The following is a 23,890-nucleotide window of genomic DNA, read 5'->3' on the forward strand; positions in this document are numbered from 1 at the left end:
GAAACCATGCAACAGTGAGTATTTCTGTCCAGATGTTCACACTGTAGGCCAGGGCATAGAAAAGTTTGTTTGATTTAGTTCTGTCTTCTGTCTCTCAAGTCCCAGTCCTGGAATTGCTCTACTTTTGTTTAGTTCCCTCCCAGCTGTGTTAATTCTCAAGAGCTGTTCATGTAGCCCAAGTTTATAGGAGAATCTTGGCATTATCTTCTACACTGAGAACTGTCACAGTACATTCATTTCTTCTAATGTGCTCCAGATTTGTTCTGTACAAAGCAGCTACAACTGCAAAGCCTGAGAGTTTCAGGCTGATATTCACCATGGATATTCTGCTTATATAATGCAGGGGGGGGAAAAAAGTCACAGGCAGCCCTGTCACCTATTTCTAAGTCTGGTCATTTATTACACAAATCCATATTTAAAAGTTAGATTGCCAAAGGATAATAAAATAATAATTCAGAGTTTATGCTGTCAAGCCCATTCAAAGTTGCTAAAGAAATTAAAGGATTTTTAAAATTTCTTTGCAGGTTAAGCTTCATCTTCACAACAAAAGTCTTAGAAGAAATTAAAGATAAGTCACAAAGCTGGTGCTCTGCCCACAAAGAGCTGCCAGGCCTACATTACAAAAGCATATCTGATTCTTTCTGCAGATGACTACTTAGCTTCATACCAAGACAGGTTCCTCTTTGCCAACTAAGTAAATTTTTTCACAGCTTTATACTGCTGAGCCTCATAAATTTCTTTAAGAGGCAGTAATTTGTTTTAATGCAATAAATTTTTTTCTTCAATTGCCTCACCTATGTAAAACATGTACACTCAGGTGTGCTACTATATTTAGTCAACATCATCTAGTCAGGAAAATAGATAACCTATTCAGCTACTTTGAAAGAGTTTCTTTTAACCCTTCAGAATATTTGTGTTGAATAAGTCAAATTACTTACTGGTGACCATGTGATACCATTTTCCTGGCAGGAACCTTCCTGTTTCCAGACTGAATCAACTCATATTAAAACTTATTTACTGAATACATATTTCAAGGATATAATGTGTCATCCAATTAGCTTTCCTCTTAAATTAATTCTAACATGCACACTTTCAAGTGCTTAAAAGGCACATTAAGAAATAGGTAGGCCAAAGAATACATGCAATTTAGCATTATGCCTGGGAAATAGCCCATATGGATGTCTTTGTAAAGTTATCTCCTCCTCTGAATTTAAACCTTAACAAAATTAATTTCTATTGCAATATATACAACTGCCCAACTAATTATTATAACAGTGAAAATAGAATATTCAGTTGGAAGAGATACACAATGACCATTTAGTTCAACTGCTTGACCAATTCAGAGTTGGCTTTGTCCAAATGCCTCTCACACACTGACAGGCTTGGACCATCCACCTTGTGTAGGAAGCTTGTTCCAGTGTTTGACCATATTCTTGGTAAAGAAATGCTTCTTAATGTCCAGTCTAAACCTCCCCTGGCACAGCTTTGAACCATTCCCACATGTCCCATCCCTGGGAGAAGAGCATATTTTATGCAAAGTCATGAGATATACATGAGAATGTGAAAACTTGCGATTTCACTGTTCTGAATTCTATCTCATGTCTATTTAAATAAGATTTTTTTCTAGAAGATTTATTAGTATCCTTTTTAGTGAGCAAACTATTAATTCAGTTGTCATCTCTGCATATTTGTTCCACCTTGTTTTTCTCACTTGGTATTAGTAAGTGATGAAAACTATCTTTGACTTCCAGTTAGCAGTTCTGCACTCTGGGTGCTTACATTGCCCTCTCTGAACCATGGACTGCATGGGCCACCTTTCTCATAAGGAGTTGTTTAGCCCTATGATGTTTATAGAGGTTATTCAGGTGTGGGATGATGAAGGAAGTTAAGGAGAAGGGTAGGAGGAAAAGGCGTAAAGCAAGTAAAGGCATAAGGAGGGTGAAAAAGAATGTGAGGGAAGAACAAATCACACTTAGAGAAGACTCATAAAAACCTAAGAAGCAGCCAAAAAAATCCAGCAGTGCCAGGACTGCAGAGAGGTGCCAGCAGCCAAACCACCGCCAGGAAAAGGGGATCCAAGCCCAGCAACTGCAGCAAGATGGATACGGTCTAGCACTAGTGCCAGGAAAGAGAGGACAGCATGTCAAGCAACACCAAGGTGGAGAGACTGAGTGTCCAGCAGCATGATGGAGAAAGGGTAGCTCATTACCAGCAAATATCAGCTGACAGGACTTTTTCCATTTGAAAAACAGTTCAAAAAAGGCAAAGTGATAGTGCCCTGCCAGCCAGATTTACTTCTGAGCAGACAGTTCCAAGTACTGTTTATTCTACAAATTTGTTCATAAACTGCATTGCAAACTCTCAGATTGGTTGGTTGTTCAGAGGTCAGTTTGAATGGATACTTGTGACATCTGGCTGTGAGATTTCATGTAATTATTGCCATTCAGGTAACTGGCTGGCACATGTCAATAAAGCAATTAATACCACCACTGATCCTTAAATTAACCCATCAGAAAAATTTAATAAACATGCCCATGAAATGAAGTTTTGGTACTTTCTAATTTGCTTTTGCTGGAGTTAAAACTTTAGAAGCCATAGAGATCTGAGATGGAAACCTTTGACTCTTTCCAAGAATATCACAATGTGTATTTCCTACTGAAATTCTCTTTTCATTCTCTGGAAGGGGAGGAGTGACTAACCTTAATGAAGTCACTGCTTTTTGCAAAATTATTATTATTCTCAGTGATCTCTAGTATATGTGTGCATCAAGATCTTTCTTCAGATCCTGCTCATTTGATAATAAATACTTCACAGAAAGGAAGGGTTAACTAGCTTAGGAGTAATGAAAACTGAGAATTATCACTACTGATTCAGTACTACACATAGTCTCCCTTAAAAAATTTTCCAGCAAGGATGATTATTCATTGGTGATCACATCTGCAGAAGCTGTACATTCTTAGTAGTAGCATATTCCTCAAAAATCTCAAATTGTTCAAACCTGAAAAGTCAAATTCTAAAGGCTGACAATAGGATTTGCAGACAAATTAGCATCAAATTCCTAAATTACCCAGACAATCTTTTCCTGTTCAAGAAATGTAGAGAAACTAAGTTCTGCATAGACCAAATATAATTAATATACATTGAACCATTCTTGTACATCAATAACAAATTTAAAAGTTAAGTGCCAAATATGCAACTGAAAAAGAAAAATAAAAAATAGAAATGTTAATAATGTGCTTTAAAATTCCAATTAATACTGCTAATTATTGCAGTGGTATGAATAGCATGTATTCTTGTTTTGTTACTAAAAGGTATAAATTAATAGAAATCAAGTGGAGAAGTAAAACTCCTATAAAAGACAAGACAGTGAACCCATGCATGCTCTATTTTGAAAACAATTGAAGAGAGAATATGAAATCTTTAAATGTCAACAATAGTGCTCATAATAAATGTGTATCTCTTCAAGCCAAAGAGAGTCAGTGAGGAGGTAGGAAAAAAAATGTGAAAGATGTATCATGCCTCCAAACAGCAATTGCCCCAGACTTTGCAGATAAGTTATTAACAGACAAAAATCCCAAACACCAATGCAAGAAATTTAATAAGTGGCATAGAAATATTCTGAAGTTTTAAATAACAAAAACATATTTCGCATTTTTACAAAATATAATATTAGACTTGACATATGAAGAATTTCACCACAATGAAAGCTCTGGTAGCTACTTTCCTGGTAAGAATATCTTGGGCTGTCAAGGAACTTCAGCTTAATAGAAAATAGTAACAACAGCTGATGACACTAAGCATGAATGTTTTGGATTAGAATACACGGTAGGAAAGAATCGGGGATGAAAGAAGTTACCAGAAGTCACGGATTTTCTGTCTCAGGATATGGTCAAATAAATAGCAGAGAAGTATATCCTTTATTCTAACACAAGTAAAAGTCAAGAGGGTCAGCTAAGGTTATTAGGTGAATGTTAGATATAGAAATCTGGGCCAGAACATAAAAACTTACCTAAATAACCAGTACTATCTCCATTTTCAAAATGATTTGGTTTCAAGAAACAGGTTCTTGAAATGGTATATGAGTGGCCAAATTATGCTGGAGACAAATTATACTGAGACCTTCAAATACTCCTATACTGAAATCATGAAGCCACAAGTAAAGGAAACATTTTTGAAGAGTAAGCACAGACTGAATATTCTTCAAAACCTCATGTTATCCCAGGCCTAAAAGATCTCAAAACCTTTTTTGTGTGTCTTGCATGAAGCTACATGAAGAAAGTTCCATAAATTTTCACCTATTTTGCATCTCAAAACAGCGTTACCCTGGAAGCCAAGGTAATAAAGGTAATAAAATAAAGGTAATAAAAGAAGATATGCTAGAGCTGTCTTAAAAGGACAAGAAAGAGTAGGCTGTTGGAGAAAAGCATTGTGGCAGCCTGTGGCAGCTTTGAGGCCAAGGACTGACTTGGATTCATTTCCATGGGACTTCAATTTGTGTTTGAAATTAAGCATGCATCTAAGTGCTTGCCTGAAGAGAATACTTAACAAATAATGTAATTTTTTATCCAGATCTCACTAGGGCTTTTTGCAGTGGAAACCAGAAGACAGTATTTTCTCAGAATGGAGCATGGAATGAAAGGTGTACAAGAATAGGTACATAGGATTGTAAAAGAGATTGTAATAGAAGTATTTACCACATATGAACAGAGAAGACGACAGATATTTACAGAGTAATAGAGAGGGAAGTATGTTTTGTGCTAAAGAATTATTGTACCATATTTCCACACTCTCTCTTTTGAGCTGTAATTCTTGGAAGTGATATTTATTTCTGCATTGCCCATAGTGAAAATAAAAGGCACATAGTGGATGGGTTCCTCAAGTGGCTAAACTGTCCTTAAAGTCACCTTTCCAAAAACAAGTTGAAATCTCTCCTCATATCACCATAAAATCAAGTGAAAAAACATCAAGAAATTGTCCTCTTTTTAAGTTTTTCTGTGCATAACTTCTGTCTGAAGAGCAGCTACCGACTTTGTCCACCTTTGTTTTTTTAATGGCCACATATGTCATGCCAGCACATTGCTGGCCACCTACATGGATCTTGAATAAAACATCGGGTGTGTTGTCAAAATGGAAAATAACTTTCTGTGTGAAATTGGTTGGAACAATTTTCCCAAGACACCATTCATTATCAGTAAAGGCCTACAAACATGTCAATTATGTGTGCCTTCTCATCTACCACTCATACAGGAGAACATAATTGTCTATAGCTAAAGTGGATACTCATTTATATTGAGTTTTGCTTTGGTTTTGTCAAGAGATAGATGTGAATTGCTGAATTCACACTCACCAACACAACTCTTTCCATTTGCATCAAGTTCATATCCTTCATAGCACTGACAGACGTAGGACCCAGGTGTGTTCACACAAATCTGCTCACAGGCATGTTTCTCCACAGCACAAAGGTCCTGAGCTGCAACACATAATTGCATGAGTATGACATTCTTTGACCTTCTACAATGCACAGGTAAACCACAGATCAAAATAAATTTCAGGAAACTATGGACAGCTCTTTAGAGATGAGCTCATTTTAACACAGATCATGCCAATGTTCTGTCAAACAGTGAAAGACAATAGGATCAGTCACTCAAAGCTGAGGCACTCATTCCTTCAGCTGGTCAAAGTCAAAGACTATTAATGGACCAATGGTGCCTAGTAGAGTTCCTTGAGGTATGTTTCCCTAAAATGTTCAAAGCGCATTTTTCAGGGATTATTTTTTAAAGAAAAGTAATTGTGTTTATTTGTGTATTTTTGGGGCTTTTTTTTGCATAACCAGATACACGATGATGAGGTTGGAAAGAGAAAGAAAAGGAAAACACAACAGCAAAAAACTTGGGGATAATTTATTTTCTGAGTTTTAGAATTTTTCATTTTTATGCAAAATACCATAGCAAGTTACCCCTCCCATGCAAAAGATCTCAAAAAAATGACCATGACAAATGAGGTCAGTTCAGCACCTAGCCAAATAAAGCACACTGGGCTTTCTTTTCAACAGACTAAAGCTTTATGAGAACCCCAAGTTTCCCTAGTGAAAGCTCTGGAAAGCAGAGTACTTTGTGTTGCTCAAAGACTGCTCAACACATAATGGTCATTTACAGCTACAAAATAGGCTCTTGGAACATGTTTGAGGAAATCAGCCAAGCAAAAACAAATTTTCTTTTATAGCTGTCTGCTTCATATCAAGCGGCATGATGAACAGCATAAACAGTCGCTTAACTCTTTTGTTCCAGTGTAAATACCCACAAATAGATAATTTTCCAGCTTGTTTCAGCTACATTCCTCTTTTGTATCATTTTGTTTATTAATGTAAGATTTGAGCATCTCTAGAGAAGAATGGGAGAGATTAGTTAAACAAACAAATACAGTGTAATAAGTAAGAATACCCATTATCTGACACAAACACTCTTCTCTAGAAAAGTTAGACCACAGTACATGAAAGGAGCATCCTTTCAGGGATGCGAAACTATAATAATTAAACAAATGTAAGAATATTTTTAGTTTAAAAAAAAAAAACAAACATTTCCTAGCATGAAGTGAAGTTGCCAGTTCATTGCTGATTGAAGCCATTTGGTTAAGGGCTTTAAAGAACTGAGTACTGATAGCATATACTCTCACAATATTAAAAAAAGGGAACAGAACAATAAAAACAGAGTATAACAAAAGAATGAAAAGAGAGTATAACATTAGCTACATAGCATTCATCTTTTCTGCACTAATTCAGAAAGTGTTAAATTTTGTATGTAAAGAAACTATTTGTTCATTGAAGAGGTGTCAATATAACCCAACCTTAGATAAATACATCTGGTTGATGTTGATCATGTATTGTACTTAACATAAACATGATGAAGATTTATTTTACTTAGATGTCAAGTGAGGAATCCATTGTCTCTGTGCACTTGTGGGCAATTAACAGCTAGTGAAGGTAACTAAAATACTCCCATACTGTGCATGTTTCTTTCACGGTGGTTCTCCTGCCTCCAGAACAGTCCCCTTTGTCCAGGCTTGACTCCCCATCCTCATGAATTCTGTTACATCTCTGTGGGGGTTTTAGACTTAATTGTTTGACCTCCTCTAGACTGATAGTGCATCATCTCTCCCCTTCACCAGTGATTTGCACCATCCTAGCACATTTAAGGCCAGTTTGATGACTCTCAGATTTCCAGTGCTAATTGCTAAAATTAATTTATAATTTGGTGATGTAAAAAACCCAAAGGCTGCAAACACATTGAAGGACTAATTTCCCTTTCATGTTGATCAAACTGCAATCTGGTATCATCTGATTGATGATCAAAGCAGCTCAATCAAAAAAATAATGTGAGAGGTAAGTGGGGAACACTAATAGATATCATAGCTAATAGACAAGGTAAAGCAATGCAGCAAAGGGCTTTGAAAAATGGTAGAGAGGGAGCATATTGAGGGCTACTGTGCATGGGCCACCAGCAGGAAAATTACATATAATTCCAAAACTCTTGGAAATTAACCTGTATTTGAAGCAGTGCAGTGTCCAAATGTTGAACTGCTGGCTGAGAAAACTATGGAAACGTAACAGAGTAAAAAGAAGAGACAATAAAGAAAGATTTTTTCATACTTGTAATTATTTTTTTTTTAATTTATCGACCTACTTCCACATTTTCATTGGTGTATTTGATATAAAACAACTCTAAGCAAGAGAGACTAAGAATCCACTAATCTCAAGAGACCTGGTAGTTTTATGGCACTCTCCTGAGATACAGAACATCAAATACAATGATGGGATTTAAGTCTGCAGTGTTCACCTTCGTTCTAAATTATCGACTGTAAGAGGTACATCCTATGCTCTCATGATGGCTGCCTCCCACAGTTTCTTGAAAAGATGTTTTCCAAAATTTTTCTTCTGGCTAAAATCAGTTTAGCAGCTTTAATTTGAATCCATGCACTTTCATCTGAATCTGTACACTGCTGTGTAATAAAAACTTGAATTTTTAGCACGTACATTTTCCGCAAGTAATTAAATATAGCGTTACATAATTTCTTTAAAATAAGGTGGATACAGAAATAAATTTGGCATATCTCCCTGATGTAAATTGCTGTTAATTACTTGGAAATATGTTAAAATGGACTAAGAAAATACTGATGACAAAAATCAAAATTAAAGCAAAATAGATTTTGTTATTATAAACTATACAGCCAATTACTCAAAACTGAAAAAAGTCAACTTTTAAAGAGAAGAATGAGAGCATAAGCAAGACTTCTAAAACCGTTCTTTAAAAGGTTGCAAACCCTTGTATTTCCACCAGCAGTTATAAAGAGCTTTTCAGAATGGCAGGTTATTTCACAATTTTCTAGTATGGGGTTTATTGCACCATTCTGTACCTTTTAGTACTATTGCTAGCTGAACAAGTTAGTGAAGTATATAAATTCACTTCATTTGAAATTATAAAGTTATTGATTTGGTTGTTTTTAATTGTTGAACTTAAAATACCAATAAAATTCAAATGTAATTTCATATAGTTACAGTGTACCTCTGCAGAGCTCTGTATAAAATTCAGCTGGATGTATTTCAGAGAGATTTATAAGAACATCACTTAAAGCAAGAAAAAGAATTACAACTTCATCTTTCTAGACACTTTCTGATGATTATCATTAAATATGTACTGACCTCAGTTCTTTATGAGCCCAACAGAAAGGGTAAGTGATGTTAAACACTTTTTGGGAGTATGAAAGAGAAAAGAAAGATAACATACTGCTGCAAGTCTTCTGGTCAGCATTCAGAATGTATCCTTGTTTACATCTGCACAGGTAGGAGCCAGGGGTGTTTATGCAGAAGTGATCACAGTGATGCTCAACTATACTGCACATATGAGGCACTGAAAGAAAAAAAGGAAAGCATTATTAGCTGCTGGTCCTAATTACTTGTGGTCACAACTGAAAAAAAAACTGATGTTGAAAATTCTAGTGAAGTAACTCATAAATTTCAAATTAAGTGTTGCTAGTAAAGACAAAAATGAGATCTTGAAAAAATAAAAATGAGATCTTGAAAAAAAATACACAAAGGAGTATTTGAAAAAGCTAATTATTTGGTGGCTCTATGAAGACAATGAAACAAACCTATTATAATCAACTTTAGAAAGTAAGTCAAATTTAAGTGTAAGCTGATATAGAGGACATTCAATTTTTTGCATGAAGAAAATCACCATACAGTACCCAATAATAAAGAAGAATTATTAAAAAACAACTTGATGAAGATACTGTTTTGCTTGGTTAGTTAGTAATGTTGAGGAACGTGCAAATAATACATGACGACACTGAGGATATGTATCTTCAAGATTCATTATGCAGGAGCTGAGTTGAGCTACCCTCCAGAATGTAAGTCTTCCTGAGTCTATTTTTGTTCTGTTTGTATTTTATGTCTCTAATAGCAGGTATTAAAATGCAGCAGACAGCCAATGAAAGAGAAAAAGAATGAAGGCCCATTCAATCAAATTAATTGTTGAACTATTTTTCTCCAGAGCAGTATTTGGGGATTAAGAAAATCTTGATTTTTTTTTTCCACAGCAGCATTGCTTGTATGTAATCTCTATAATATATAGGTGAATTACTTCTCAGAGAACTTTGTGTGGAAAAGTATCTATTTTGCTCAACAGCAATCAGGGATTGGTGTGTTCCTTAATGTGCTAGGTCGACAAAACCCTAGTAAAAATTATGGAATAGATATTGACAGTAATCTTCTGGATACCAGAACAGAAGCCTGCAAAGTACCTTAACCTGGTAGGTGTGATACTGGTGGAAAAAACCCACATGTGATTTTAAGATATATATTATGTATCTGCTCTTTGGCATGGTTACTAGAGTTAGGTATTTATTGCTAACACACAAACCAACACAGTTCCCTAATTTCTTAATCAGCTTCTTGGATCTCACAAATTTCTCCCATAATAAATCTTCTCAAGTACTTTTATTTATGTGAACACAGATCTACTTTGACTTCTTGTCTTGTCATCTTTCTGTCATTCTGAAAATGAAAGTGTTCAATGACAGGAGTCCAATAACTCTGTTCCTTCTAAGAGTACATTGTTGCTGTCTGTTACCAATCTTCCCATCTACCACACAAGTACAGTGTACATATTCTGAAGTGTTTCTGTTGCTCCCATTTCAAAGCAGTGATACTCTGGTCATTAGTCTGATTCCTGTGGTAGAGTCTGCTCTCTGAATGATTTCTGCAACCTCATCTCTTGCAGAAGGTGTTTGGTGATCACGGGAAGGTAATAGAAAGGATGATCTCATAGTTAAGGAATCTGAACATGAGCCTTGTTGTGAATTAGATCTTATCTCTATATCACAGTACTTACTTACTGATTTTGGGCAAGACAATAGTATCAGTATCTTCAAGGAAACATCAGCCTTCACACTGTAACTGTTCAGATAGACACCTGAATCTGGATTTGCAAGAATACAAGTGATGGCTGTAGAGCTGTGAATAACATGTTGTATTAGTCCAAATATGTTACATGCCTGAAAATCACATCAGGGATTGCACTGAGTCAAATATTTAAAGTTAGTGGGTGGTTTTGACAAACTTAACCCTGTTTCTGTTCCTCCATTCCTCCAGTGTAAAATGGGGATGACATCGCTATTTACTTTACAGGAATATAATAAAGACTTTATCTGCTCCTGATTGCTCCATCCCAAGTCCTGTCTTTCTCACACTTCATCTAATCTCCATCTCCTTTCCTGGATTCTGTTCCCATTTCCAGTGACATTTTTCTGAGTTTTCAACTCTTGTCTTATTCTTCATGCCTCTGATCCCCCAGGATACTCTTTGCTTTTGTTTTACCTTGCTGACTAGCAATAAAAAGGGGTCCTGGCTTCATCTGGTGTTTCTGACATCCCCAAACCTTTAATAGTCAGGGGCAGCAACTGTAGGGAACTTCTGACTTAATAGAATAGAGCACATCCAGTTCACAGCGATTCTTCTGAGAATATAGGTCCTGGGTACTTAGTAGTCTCCCCCATCCAGTAGTAAGTAGTGGCTAATTTGGCTTACTTCTTGTTTTCCCCACAAAGCTTCACCATTTAGCCATGGTTTTCTCTTGTCATCACAGGAACCATGAAGAGACATTCCCACAGACACAAGGGTGATTCAGACACAAGGACAGCTCAGGGGACAAGGTCTTTTCCCACAGCACGAAGCCCAGCAGACAGCATTCCAGAAGACTTGACCAGAGGGGTGCCTTCAATTGCTTTAGCAAAGAAACAAGGTGTCCAGATGTTCCACTCAGCTAAAATGATACTGCCTCTGGGTCCACACCTGGGAGGACTTAAACTAATCACATTTCTTGGAGGAATGTAGGTGCTCTAGGAAGCAGAAGCTATGATTACTCTCTTGAAATTCATCAAGCTGAATGCTGCTTCACAATCGAGAGCAAATAAAATGTTATGGATCCTATCTCCAATGTAGTACCTTATGTTGAAATCCATATGAATCTAACGGTTTAAACTCTCTGTTGAACCTGGTCTGAGTTTTTAAACATGTCTTAGGATCTCACTTTGAATTCTCAGCACAGCAAATCCTGTGGAGGCATTCCCTGGAAGCAGGAGGCAACTGCTATCCTTGTCACCTCCATAGTCCTCCATCAGCAGTGAGGGGTGGCTTCACTGAGGAACACATAATTTTGATTAAAAGTGAGCTAAAAACTGTAATAAATTTATTGGATATGGCCCAGTGAGAAAAAAATCCCAACCAAGTAAATGGTATTTGTACGGGATTTGTTTCTAAAACACAATCGAAAAAATCAGCATTTGCTGCACATTCCATTTAAACTCTGAATCCATGATTAGTTTACTCTTTCTTGGTTTTTAAATATATCCCACTATGCCAGATAATAATACAGCAAGGAAGAAATGGGAAAAAAATCTATTATCTGATTCATGTCTGTGTTGGTGTTTTGTGCTGAGACAATTCAGCTGCTCTTTGAAACAATTTTGGAAAAGATCAAGTAAGGAAAATCCTCCAGACTATCCTTACAATAAACTGCAGTTTTTTTCTGGCAAAAGCATCCCTAGACATGAGTGACCATTTAATCTTAGCCTGCATTCTTTTTCTGGATTCTAATGAAAAGACATCAGCTAAAGGCCAAAGTTGTAGGAACTATTTTCACATTTATCTCAGGAATAAATAAAAAAGTCTACTAAGCACATAGATTAAAATAAAATTAATTACAAATGCCATGATATTTGCAAAAGCTAATTCCTTATCAGGGAATTACAGATGGAAGTGATATCTCTATTGTAAGTTAATGCTTATTTAAATATTTACCTTATTGTATGAATAAATAATGTCACTGTAAAGGTTTTTCCTAATTTCCTGTATTTAAAACAGATGGAATACAAAACCTGCTAAGTCTCTGTTTCACTTCCAGTCACAAGACATATACAGAAATTATTCTTTGCATAGAATTCGTATGTAAGCTTTGGAAGAGGAATTCATGGACTCTCAAGACTATTTAAATTACTGAAAGACTGTCCAGCAGTTAAAAGTTTCACTACTAAGGGAGACCACTCTTAAAATGAAGAGATGAAAAACCTTATCTAATATTCAAATATCAGAAATCATAAATTTATTGCTATTATGCAATAAATAGGAAAATCATTATATGTGTGTTTGCCTAACTGCTTATGACCATGAGCAATGAAATAATTTTTTATGGCACTTAAAAGTAGCATGAGTTTTCCCCACGTGTGTGACTGCTGTTCTGGATATTGTTTGGCTTATCTCCCTTCAATACATATGTTCTAACAGATAAGGTTTCATGTAAAAGAAAAGTTTAATGATAATGCTTATTTTTTCTGTTTCACTTTCACCTATATATTCAAATCTATAGATAAAAATCTTACCACAAAGTTTAGTCTGGAAGGCAGAGGTCAATGTTTCAATCTGACTGAAATTAGCAACCAGAAACACATGTTCTTCATGTGGTTCACTCCCAATGGACTTCAGAGTGTTCATATCCACTCTTCCGACTCCAATAGCAAAAATTAGGATTCCTGAGTTACGTGCTTTAGCAGCAATCTCTGCCACAGGATCCTGAGGTCTCCCATCTGTCACTATCATGATAATTCGGGGCACATTCTGCCTCAGGGGTCGAGCCCCCTCTGTCTCTGAAAATGCAATGTTCACTGCATACTGCAGAGCCAGTCCAGTCATGGTGCCAGTGGAGAGGTGCATCATCCTCTTCACTGCTCTTTCGATGTCCTGCTTCCGCCTGAAGGTCTTCAGTGAAAACTCCTGCTTGACAGTGCTGCCGTACTGAAGCAGACCCACGTGCGTGGCATCAGGGCTGATGTCCAGAAACTGCAAGATGGTCAAAATAAACTCCTTCACTTTTTCAAAGTCATAATGACTCACACTGCGAGAGCTGTCAATGATGAAAACAAGGTCCAGACGTTTGTTGTTGCAAGAGTTTTCTAAAAGGAAAATGTAAAAACAATATTTTACAATTTCAAAAGGCAAATAGGTTCAGGTTTACTGTCTAAACAAACTCTGACAATTGCTGTGAAAATTCAGGAAAAATAGGACAAAGCACAATTAAGAATACTTGGGCAATATAAATTTGTTCTCCAGTATATAATAAAAATGGCCTGATACTTGATCATTATATGTATCTGCATGTGTGTGTGTGTGTGTGTGTGTGTGTGTGTGTGTGTGTGTGTGTGTGGTAAGTGCCCAGAATGGTTAATGGCAGTGGAATGGTGAGAAATAATCACACAGAGCTTGGGCTGAAAAGGACATTAAAGATCATGTAGTCCAATCCTCCCTGCCATACGCAGGGACACCTTCCACTAGACTGGGTTTCTCAAAGCCCCATCCAACCTGGCCTTAAACACTGCCAGGGATGGGACATTCACAACTTCTTTGAGCAATCTGTTCAAGTCCCTATACCTAATCTAAACCTGGCCTCTTTTAGTTTATTATCAGTTCATTCCTTCCTGTCCTACCACTACATGCCCTTGTCAAATGTCACTCTTCAGGTATTTTGCGTTACCCTGTTGTGTCACTGTTGACATTTTGACCTCATTCCCCATGCAAGGGTGGAAATCCTCTCTGAATGACACTTAACTATTTAAGTGGCTGCACTGTGATGCTTTATGTGGCAGAGCCTGAAAATTTAGCAATCTAATACTGCGACAAGTCAGGAGGATATAAGCGTTTCATTAAAATCAGAGAAAACAGAACACTGGTCATAAATACAGGTCAAAAACATCTGTTAATTGCACTGACTGATAAGAGAAGTGAAGGGACTGATTTTTCAAGGAAGTTGGCACTAAGCAGTACTTTGCATGTACAAAGTACTGTTCTCAATGATGTCAACTGCAGCTGTGAATGCTCAGCAGTTCTACAAATCAAATGTCATGATTTCAAGCATGTAATTAATACCCATCTGGGGAAAGTTTCATGTATTGGACTAGCTCAGCATCACAGAGAAATTATATGGGTGCATCAGAGAGAAAATCCTGTTGTCTGCAGTGGCACTCCACTTAGCCAAAAAACCACTCATACTGAACACTCCCTGAAATCTTTGTCAGCTATCAGAAACCTTTTTTTCCAAGAGTCACTGAAGCAGAAATATTACAGACAGAGCATGTCTATATCTGACTATGGCACAGATGGGCAGGCCAAGCCATTAGGGATAGCAGCAGAAGTGAAGGTTGACTGTCTTCTAGGAATACTAAGAGCTTTCTGGGACTGTGGGTACGTCCTCTGGCTTCTGCTGAGCATACTTTTCTGAAAGAATATGAGAAATATGAGACACATGCATGAATTGCATGATGCGAATGCGTCAAGACTGACCATTCACAGGAAGCCAGCACATGACAGGCTTGAGGCAAGCCTGTGAGTTGAGCTGCCAAACTTGCCACAGAAAAAGACAGCATGTGGAAAAAGGACTTTGATGGGATGCTGATGAAAAGAAACCAACAGAGGTTTAATGTGTACACTAAAGACTCCTCCAAATTAGGAAATCCCTGCATCATAAAAGCATTGCAGTTCAGGGAATAACTGCAGGTGGCATTTTCTTGCCCTTAAATTATTCCACATGCATCTACTTTTGACCTCTGTCAGTCAGAACATAGGGTCAGATATACCTATGGCTTCAATCATTGTGTCTGCTCATCTGAAATTCCTGTGGCGATGAATAAACCTGTGAGATTCTTAGTTGTGTTTGTATACCTGGCTTGAAAGATTAAAGATGGGAAGAATGCTCATCAGACTGCAGTGGAATCCTTATTTTACTAAGATGAGACTCCCCTAATCAGTAGTTTCCTGTATTGCCAAACCCAATTCAATTCCCAGCACACTGTCATCCATCGTGTACAGTGAATGAGGCACTAGGGAATGTTTGGTGGAAAAGCAGTGTCTGACTGTACAATCAAAGGACATGCCATACTGCACTAGTACAAGTGGGCCAATCAAGGACTCAATTGGAAAAACATCTCTCTGTAGATTGTCCTTTAAACAAATCCACTTGTGGCTGCTGACGAACACTCACCATGCACTTCTGCCAAGGCAGGGGGTGAGAAAGATGCCTGTTTTCACTCATTAATTCAGAAGCCTCTTTCATAGATTACCAAGAACATTTTTTGGCATAGAATAAAAATGCTCTTTAATGACAATAAAAATGACTGCCTGGATTTATTCATGTGCAGTCTACAGTACAGCTTTATTCATAAGCGTAGGAATATGCTCGGGTTGCTTATTCTTTCAAAATCAGAGCAGGCTGAATAGAAGCCAAGCTGAGCAGAAACAAAATTCCAGTTCTAATGGGATACTGACATAACTATTTTCCACCTTATTATCTTAATTACCTTATATATAAAAAATTACAAATTATCTTTACTAATATAACATGAATGATTCCAGCAATACGAAGATAATGCTAAGTTATGATTTGTGGGAGCAGACCAAGAGGAAAGAAGGATAATTACAGAAAAAAAGGTTAAGAATATAGTGTGCATATGAGGGGAAGGACAGATAAGAAAGAAGGGGGAAATGGATGCTATTTTATTTTCCTTAAAACATTTCAGCATTGATTCAATAAAGGTAAATCATAATTGACCAGTCTGATTGCCTTCTATGATGAAATGACTGCCTGGATGGATGAGAGCAGAGCGGTGAAAATTGTCCACCTAGAGATCAGAAAGGCTTTCAATGCTGTGTCTTTACAAAATCCTCACAGGCAAACTCAGGAAGTGTGGACTGTTTGAGTGGACAGAGAGGTAGTTTCGTTTGTTTGGCACAAGGTCTGTAATTACAGGCTAAATGACAGACCCCAGAGGGTGGGACAGTAATCAGTGGCACAGGGTCTGGTTGGAGGCCTGTCACTGGTGGTGTCCCCCAAGGTTCAGTACTGGTCCCAGTATTGTTTAGCTTTTCACCAATAGCTTGGGTGAAGGGGCAGAGGCCTCCTCAGCAAGTTCCCCAACAACACAAAGCTGGGAGGAGCGGCTGATACCCCAGAGTGCTGAGCAGCCCTTCAGAATAACCTTGGCAGGCTGGAGAGATGGGCAGAGAAAACCATCTGAAACTCAACAGAGGTGAATGCAGGGTCCTGCACCTGGGGAAGAACAACCTGCACCAGGACAGGATGGGGGCTGACCTGCTGGAAACAGCTCTGCAGAGAAGGACCTGGGGGTCCTGGAGGACAATGAAATGTCCATGAGCTGCCACTGTGTTCTTGTGGCCAATAAGGCCAAAGTTATTCTGGGGTGCACTAGGAAGAGCATTGCCAGCAGGTCCAGGGAGGTGACCCTGCCCCTCTACTCGGCCCAAGTGAGGCACTGCCTGGAGTGCTGTGCCCAGTCCTGGGCTCCACAGCACAAGAGAGACGTGGAGCTGCTGCAGTGGGTCCAGAGGAGGGCTACAAAGATCATGAGGGGACTGCAGCATCTCTCATATGAGGAAAGGCTGAGAGAGTTGGGCCTGTTCAGCCTTGAGAAGAGACAACACAGAAGGGACCTCATCAATGTCTATCAGTCTCTGAAGAGAGGGTGTCAAGAGGATGGACCAAGCTCTTCACGGTGGTGCCAAGCAATAGGACAAGAGGCAATGGGCAGAAACTGATGCAGAGGAAGTTCCACCTGACCATAAGGAAAATCTTTATTTGTGTGGGTGCACTGGATCAGGCTGCCCAGAGAGGTGGTGGAGTCTCTCTCACTGGAGATATGCAAGAACCATCTGAACACAATCCTGTGCCATGTGCTCTGGGATGGCCCTGCTTGAGCCGGGAGATGGGACCAGATGACCCACTGCACTCCCTTCCAACCTTGTCCATTCTGTGATTCTGTGAAAACAAATCAGACCTACAGCCATGGTGTTGAATCCTTTTAATTGGAATATAAAGATTTGGATCCCAGTCTGAAGAGACTCATTTGTCTATTCTGAAGTCTGGAATGAATCTTGGTAGGAAAAAGCCCAGAGAGTTTGGGTGGACAGAAAGACATCACACTGTGCTGAATTACTTTGGAAAAATCTATTAAGCTGAATGAAACACAGTGTTTTTCAAAACAACTTCAACCAGCAAAGTTCTGTCAATAGAAATACCAAACATTTCCAAATAAAGATGTATTTAAAATCTTTGTCTTCTGATTTGGTATGAATTTTTTTAAAAACTCTGTAATTATTAAAGTCGATTTAACTTGGGCTCAGTGAAAAAATATTATGTAACTCTTCTACAGATAAAAAAATCCAGCTTGGTGGTATTTTGAGGAGTGACAATCAGTAGTAATGACTGACAGATCTAAACACTCATCCCCTCAGATAAATTTTCAGTCATAGTTTTTTAGCAGTTACATGTTTCTCTGTTTGTCCTGTAAACTATAATCGCTTCCTCTGACCTCTCATTTTCAACAGTGAACTTTCTCACAACTTTGGCAAACATCTTCATAACCAAAAGTAATTCCCTTTCACTCTTATGAAAATTTACTCACTGAAAAGAGCTACTCATCCATAAACCTACTTCTAAGTCAGCAGAGGTCTTTTATTGCCAACACAAAAGTTAAAAAAACCCTCAGTGTGGGTTGTATTATCCAAAGGGGAAGCCAGGAGAGGGAAGACAAAGACAGAAGGAAAGATCAAGTCAGTAGTAAATATGTTCATCCTTCTCTACTAAATATCTCCTTCGTAAATGACAGCTACAGTGATGCCACCTTTGGAAAACTAACAATGCAAAGAAATTTCAGTTCTACTGGGAAGAATCCAGCTAGGATCCAATTACTGAGAGAATCATAAAACAAAGCTCAAAAAATAATATTGAGCATCTTAATTTTCTCTAAAGCTGAAAATTTAGTCAAATAATTTTGTCTGATGACGGCAGGTTTCCTTCTATTCCTTTCTCAAGGCAAATTATGCTGAGCCTGTTTTGGCTTTGACAAAGCTCACAGTGCTTTGATTTTGCTCACCCATTTAGGGTCTGTGTCTTGAGAGCATGTTTCTATCCTCTCATTTTTCACTAATGTTACATTCCCTTAATACAACTAAAGTAGCACTAAGGAGCTTTCTCGGGCATTCGAATTGACTCCTCTAGACTGTTAAATCATTAGAACAGTTCCTGATACTCTTGTCTAAGGACAGTTCATATTTTCTCAAGCAGTCCTCAGGCATGATACAGGAAACAGCATGAACCAGGGATCCATTCTTTGTGGACAGAACTGGTCTGTGAGCTCAGGGTATTCCCCAGCACAGAAGCAGGCCATGTTGCACCACTGGTCTCAGTGCCAGAGAGCAGTCTAAGGCACCAGCTAAGCTCAGAGGCCACCTGGCTCCATCTACAGTGTTAAACTCACTGTCCTGCTCAGAGTGGCTGTATGCAAGAGGCCTCCTGGGAATAATCCCCTGTAGGGATTATTCTCTGTGCCTTCTGAACCATGCATGGCGATTCCTAGTTTCTGTGGGCCAGAGACAGCTCCAGCCATCTAACAGCAACAATAATGGTGGAGGTTCCAATGTGCAAGAATGTGCCCATCACTGTTTCATTTCCTCAAACATTTCCATCTGTGGATATTCAAACTGAACACATTCAAACACACAAGTTTTAGATGGTCATTTTTCAAAAGTGTTTGCAAGTTGGTTGTCTTGAAAAAATGCTCATTTAAAAATTAATTAGTTATTTTCTGGTATTTGTGATGGTGTTCACAGGGGTCTTAGCATGAGGGAAGAGACAAAGATCTGACTCCATCTTTCAGAAGGCTTGATTTATTATTTTATGATATATATTATATTAAAAATATACTAAAAGAATAGAAGAAAGGATTTCATCAGAAGGCTAGCTAAGAATAGAAAAAGAAAGAATGAATAACAATGGCTTGTGTCTCAGACAGAGTCTGAGCCAGCTGACTGTTATTGGCCATTAATTAGAAACAATCACATGAGACCAATCACAGATCCACCTGTTGCATTCCACAGCAGCAGATAACCATTGTTTATATTTTGTTCCTGAGGCCTCTCAGCTTCTCAGGAGAAAAAATCCTAAGGAAAGGATTTTTCAGAAAATATCATGGCTACAGGTATTGTCCTACATCTTTATGACTCCTTAATAATTGTTTTCCTTTCTCTTAATCTAAATATTACTTATTTGGCTTTATCCTAATAGATGAGAATAGATAAATGTTAAAGAAGGCTATTGTTGTATGCAAAGCAAAAGGAGGTCAGCTCAGTTTGGTAAACTTTTTCAAGTTTACACATTGAAAAAGTAATTTATAACAAGTAAATATTAGCTCCATGTAGATGTTATAGAGTATGATAATTCAAGCAAAAAGAGTTAAGAAAAAATAAGATCACAGAATAATTACTACATGAGCAGACTTTAATGGTAATTTTAATATTTTTTGTTTCTTAGCTCACTCCCCAGTAATGCAGATACAATAATTACATGTCCTGTGACACTGCCAGCAGTAACACCAGGTTTATTTTTAGATTTTATCTTTGAGTAACAGAACAATTCTTTACTGAAAAGTAAATAAAAGGGGGAGAAAACTATTCTCCCTGTTAGCATATTTTACAACTTCTTTCTAAATGTCTCTTCTTTCTTTACCATTTTATTATTTCATTTTCCCTGCCTGTCTTCTTTTTACAACCTCTATCCTTATAAATCTCTCCATAACTCCTACAAAATTTGTTAAAAGATGTATGAACTTCCTGGGTGTCAAATATTTTTTATTGAAGTCTATAATTCTGGTTTTCCCTAGCTAAATATCCAGCCAGAAAGATTGTGTTTGACATGTTCACAGATAATACTAAAAGATTTTCTACGTCATCAAGAAGGTTTAATCTTCTTGTCACAAGATTATACAGGTAAATAACAGCCAAATTTGCAATTCATACATAAACATACCAAGTCTAAAATGCTTTGGGAAACACATTTTGTGATTGTGATTGTTGCAAAGAATAAATGAAGAAGAGCACTTATTCCAACCTTCCAAGCACTTCTTGTCTCAAATGAGACATTTTGAGCAAGTTAGCTTCCACTCCTTTTGGAATTTTCATTTTAATTCAAAGACAGACAAAGTATGGTATGGTACATTTCATATACAAATATAAAAAAAAATATTCATATGTATATTTCATATATACATATTCATATGTATAATATACATATATATGTATATTTCATATACATATTATATTACATATAATCATACCTAGTTCCTGAAGTAAACATTAGAAACTGCCCAATATCACTTCCCTAGCACACATACATGCTGCTCTTGGTTCTGCAGGTGACGCCACCTCTTCCCAGTTCTAGGACAGGCCATGGATCCAAGACCTGCCCCTGTACTTTCTGGCCCCATCCTTGCTGGGAATCTTTCCCCAAACACACAGGCCTATGGCCGTAACCCAAACATTCATTATGAGTTTGGCAGCTCACCCATTTTTCCTTAAAAATTTCTTCATCTGGGAACAATCTCTAAATGGAACACAGCCTCCAGACATTTCTTTATTGCCTCTGACAAAATCTTTTCTGAACTTCCAAAATTTCTGGGACAACTATACAGCAAGAGGCTCTTGTCCAGAGATTTCCATTTCCTTCTACATGCAAATGCTTCATTATTAGTCACTACAGTGACTAAAGTAGTATATTATTTTGTTCTCATTTCACCTCACTACTTCTATTCCTTCCCTGTCACGCTTTTCAAAATAACAAGGTCATTATTAACACTAAGTCTCTCTAAATCCAAAGAACCAGAACTGACTCATAGTATTTCTTCATTTCTTTACCTATACTGGTGCTTCTCTGGTATGAAGCCAAAGTATGGTGTAAGGACAGTCTCAAGTTTCTTAGTTCTTTCTGCATATTTCAGCTTCTCTGAGACAGAAACTGTTGGGTTTCCTGACAGGAGCCAAACCTGCTTTCATGGTCAGGAGGACCAGGGAGCAGGTTGTTTTCCTTGCAGGCAGTGGAACACCTGCACAGAAGGATAAAGTATCCTGATATCCCCATGCATATGGCAACATGAAAATCTACCCACCACTCTCTGACAGAAATAAATGTTATGTGCTCTCAGCTAAGGATAGTTTACACCCATGAGAGATGAGGAATTCATTTTCTGAGCCACGATGAAGAAACTCGTGGTACACAGAGTCATGCTACTTTGTATCCTGTTCCCACAGCCAGCCTGGAAGCACTTAACTCTGCGACTGTCTTTTCCTGCACTCACCTGTAAAACATCAAATCACAACCAACATGAAAAAGGCGATTGTATGGGAGAAAGTGATATTTTTATCTTTCAGCTTGAAGATCTGAGACTCCTATCTTACCTCAGCTACTTAGGGTGCTGTTGGTGACACAGAAATTATTAGAGAAAGAATGGAAACAGAAAGTAAACAATTGTTAGTAGCAGCACAGACAATGTAGAGAAAAAATGTGACCTTACTGAGTTTGTGGTATCTTGCTTTCAGGACATTAGCTTAACCTTTCAAAAACTCTTATAGATACTGTTTTTTAAAGTTGTCCATGTATTTGTTTACGGGGAAAGCTGTTAGCAACCTCAACATTACTCATTGATCAGCTGACCTGAAACCACATATTTCTATCTATTGGTAACGGTCTAAGTATTAGATTCTTTTCCAGAACAAATTCAGAAACAGCATGAGGAGATAATGCTGTATACCATTCCCCTGTCTCCCAAAACATGTGGGATATCATGTCCACTGGTGAACCAGCAGTTCTTCTGCTTCAGCAGTACTTAAATAAGATGGTGTCTTCAAGGTTCCAAAGCAATTTAGAGTATGTTGTCCTCATCCACAATAGTGTCTGATCACCCACTCATGCCTATAAAATGAGATGTTCTTGAAGTCGTGCAAATACTATTTCCATGAATTTAAAATTAATTTTGCACATATGTACTTTTTAAATTAAGAAGGCAAAGTGCTCAAAATGAAGTCAAAACCAGCACACTGCTGAATATCACTGTTCTTTCTTTTGGCCTGATTTTTCTTCAAGACATAATACACAGAGGAGGCTTTGAGCTCCTTGAGTGTATACTCATAACAACAATTTTTTTTTACTCACAGTAATGTTCCTCACTGAATTATTGTCAAGGCAAACTCTTTTTCAAACAGAAATGGCATTTCACAGTAATTTGTGGGGGTTGTAACAAACAAATTCAGAAATACAAAGATCATTTGATGTTTAGTTCATGACTCAAGTTTTTTTTCTGTAACAGCAGATATTCTTTCATCCTGTGGAAATATTTCAAATTACCTTAAAAAAAAAAGGGAAAAGAAGAAAAATGGGTGGGGGAGGGGCAAATTAAAAATAAGAAAACAAAGATGAGAGGAAGGAGGGAAAAGGCTTTGATAGAGGAAATACACACTAAAGAAATACAATACAATTTCTTGTGATGCTGGAAATCAAATTATACTCCATATAATTTAAATTACAGAAATACCCCATAGGTGACTTAAAAGTGAATGTGATTTTGACACATGAAAATTAATAATGAATACTAAATACAAGAGTTGGCAAGCAGAATGTTGTTCTGTGGTAAAAAACTGCTAGCACAGACCAAAATCCAAGCTTTCTGATCTCCATGATAATTGGCTACAGATGAGCATACTCAGATCAGAACATAAATCCCTGAGGTCTGTCACGGTCCCAGCTAGTCCTTCATTAGCTGGGGCTGTTTAAGGGATAACAGCTGCTGTAGGAACAACTGGCTGGGCAGGGATGTGGTTGCTGATCAGATCTCTCTTTCTGAGACTCTGGGACCTCTGTGAGGGGCTGGGGAGGCACAGCCTTAGCACAAACCAGGCTATCAAGCCTCAAAGCCACAGAGAGAGGTTGTTCTACTGTGGATAAACCCCAGAATCTGAAAAAGCAGCTACTGGGGGGGAGAGGCCGACAGCTGAGAGATAAGGATGAAAGCTGAAATTTTGAGAGTCAGCATAAAGTTCATGGGTGACCTCTCAGCTATTGAAACAAGCACTACTGGGAAGCAAAACACACAATTGCTAATATTGCCTTGAGACACAATGATTGCAGTATCTATCTACACATCTCAGAAGGAAAAACCAGGAGATTTTGTCATCTCTAAAATGCTTTGCTTGCTCTCTTTCCAAATATAAGGTGTTCAAATTTATATGACAATATCATGCTTTGAAGAGAAAACTGATAGGTAAATAAATGGATAGGTATTTGATTACTCTGTATCCTTACAAAAGCTTGGCTAGGATTTTGCTTGTATTTTAACTACTTATGTGGTAATTCAAAAGATGTAATTTGCAGTCACTTCCTACCTTCATCTGCTGCATGGAAGAGTTTTCATCTCCCCCAGTACCATACTAGTACAGTATGTCTAGCAG

At 37.7% G+C, this 23,890-nt stretch overlaps 1 protein-coding gene across 1 annotated transcript in view; it reads right to left on the minus strand.

The window, feature by feature from the left end:
• Positions 1-23,890, minus strand: part of MATN2 (matrilin 2) — a 65,127-nt gene that overhangs the window by 26,971 nt on the left and 14,266 nt on the right. Inside the window, exons 3-5 of the mRNA XM_054515280.1 lie at positions 12,931-13,500; positions 8,781-8,903; positions 5,348-5,470 (exon numbers count right to left, since the gene is read on the minus strand). Of these exons, the coding sequence (XP_054371255.1) occupies positions 5,348-5,470; positions 8,781-8,903; positions 12,931-13,500 (816 nt within the window). The remainder of the gene's footprint in view (positions 1-5,347; positions 5,471-8,780; positions 8,904-12,930; positions 13,501-23,890) is intronic.

This window comes from Molothrus ater, chromosome 1 (assembly GCF_012460135.2).
Source record: "Molothrus ater isolate BHLD 08-10-18 breed brown headed cowbird chromosome 1, BPBGC_Mater_1.1, whole genome shotgun sequence".
Taxonomy (NCBI): Eukaryota; Metazoa; Chordata; class Aves; order Passeriformes; family Icteridae; genus Molothrus; species Molothrus ater.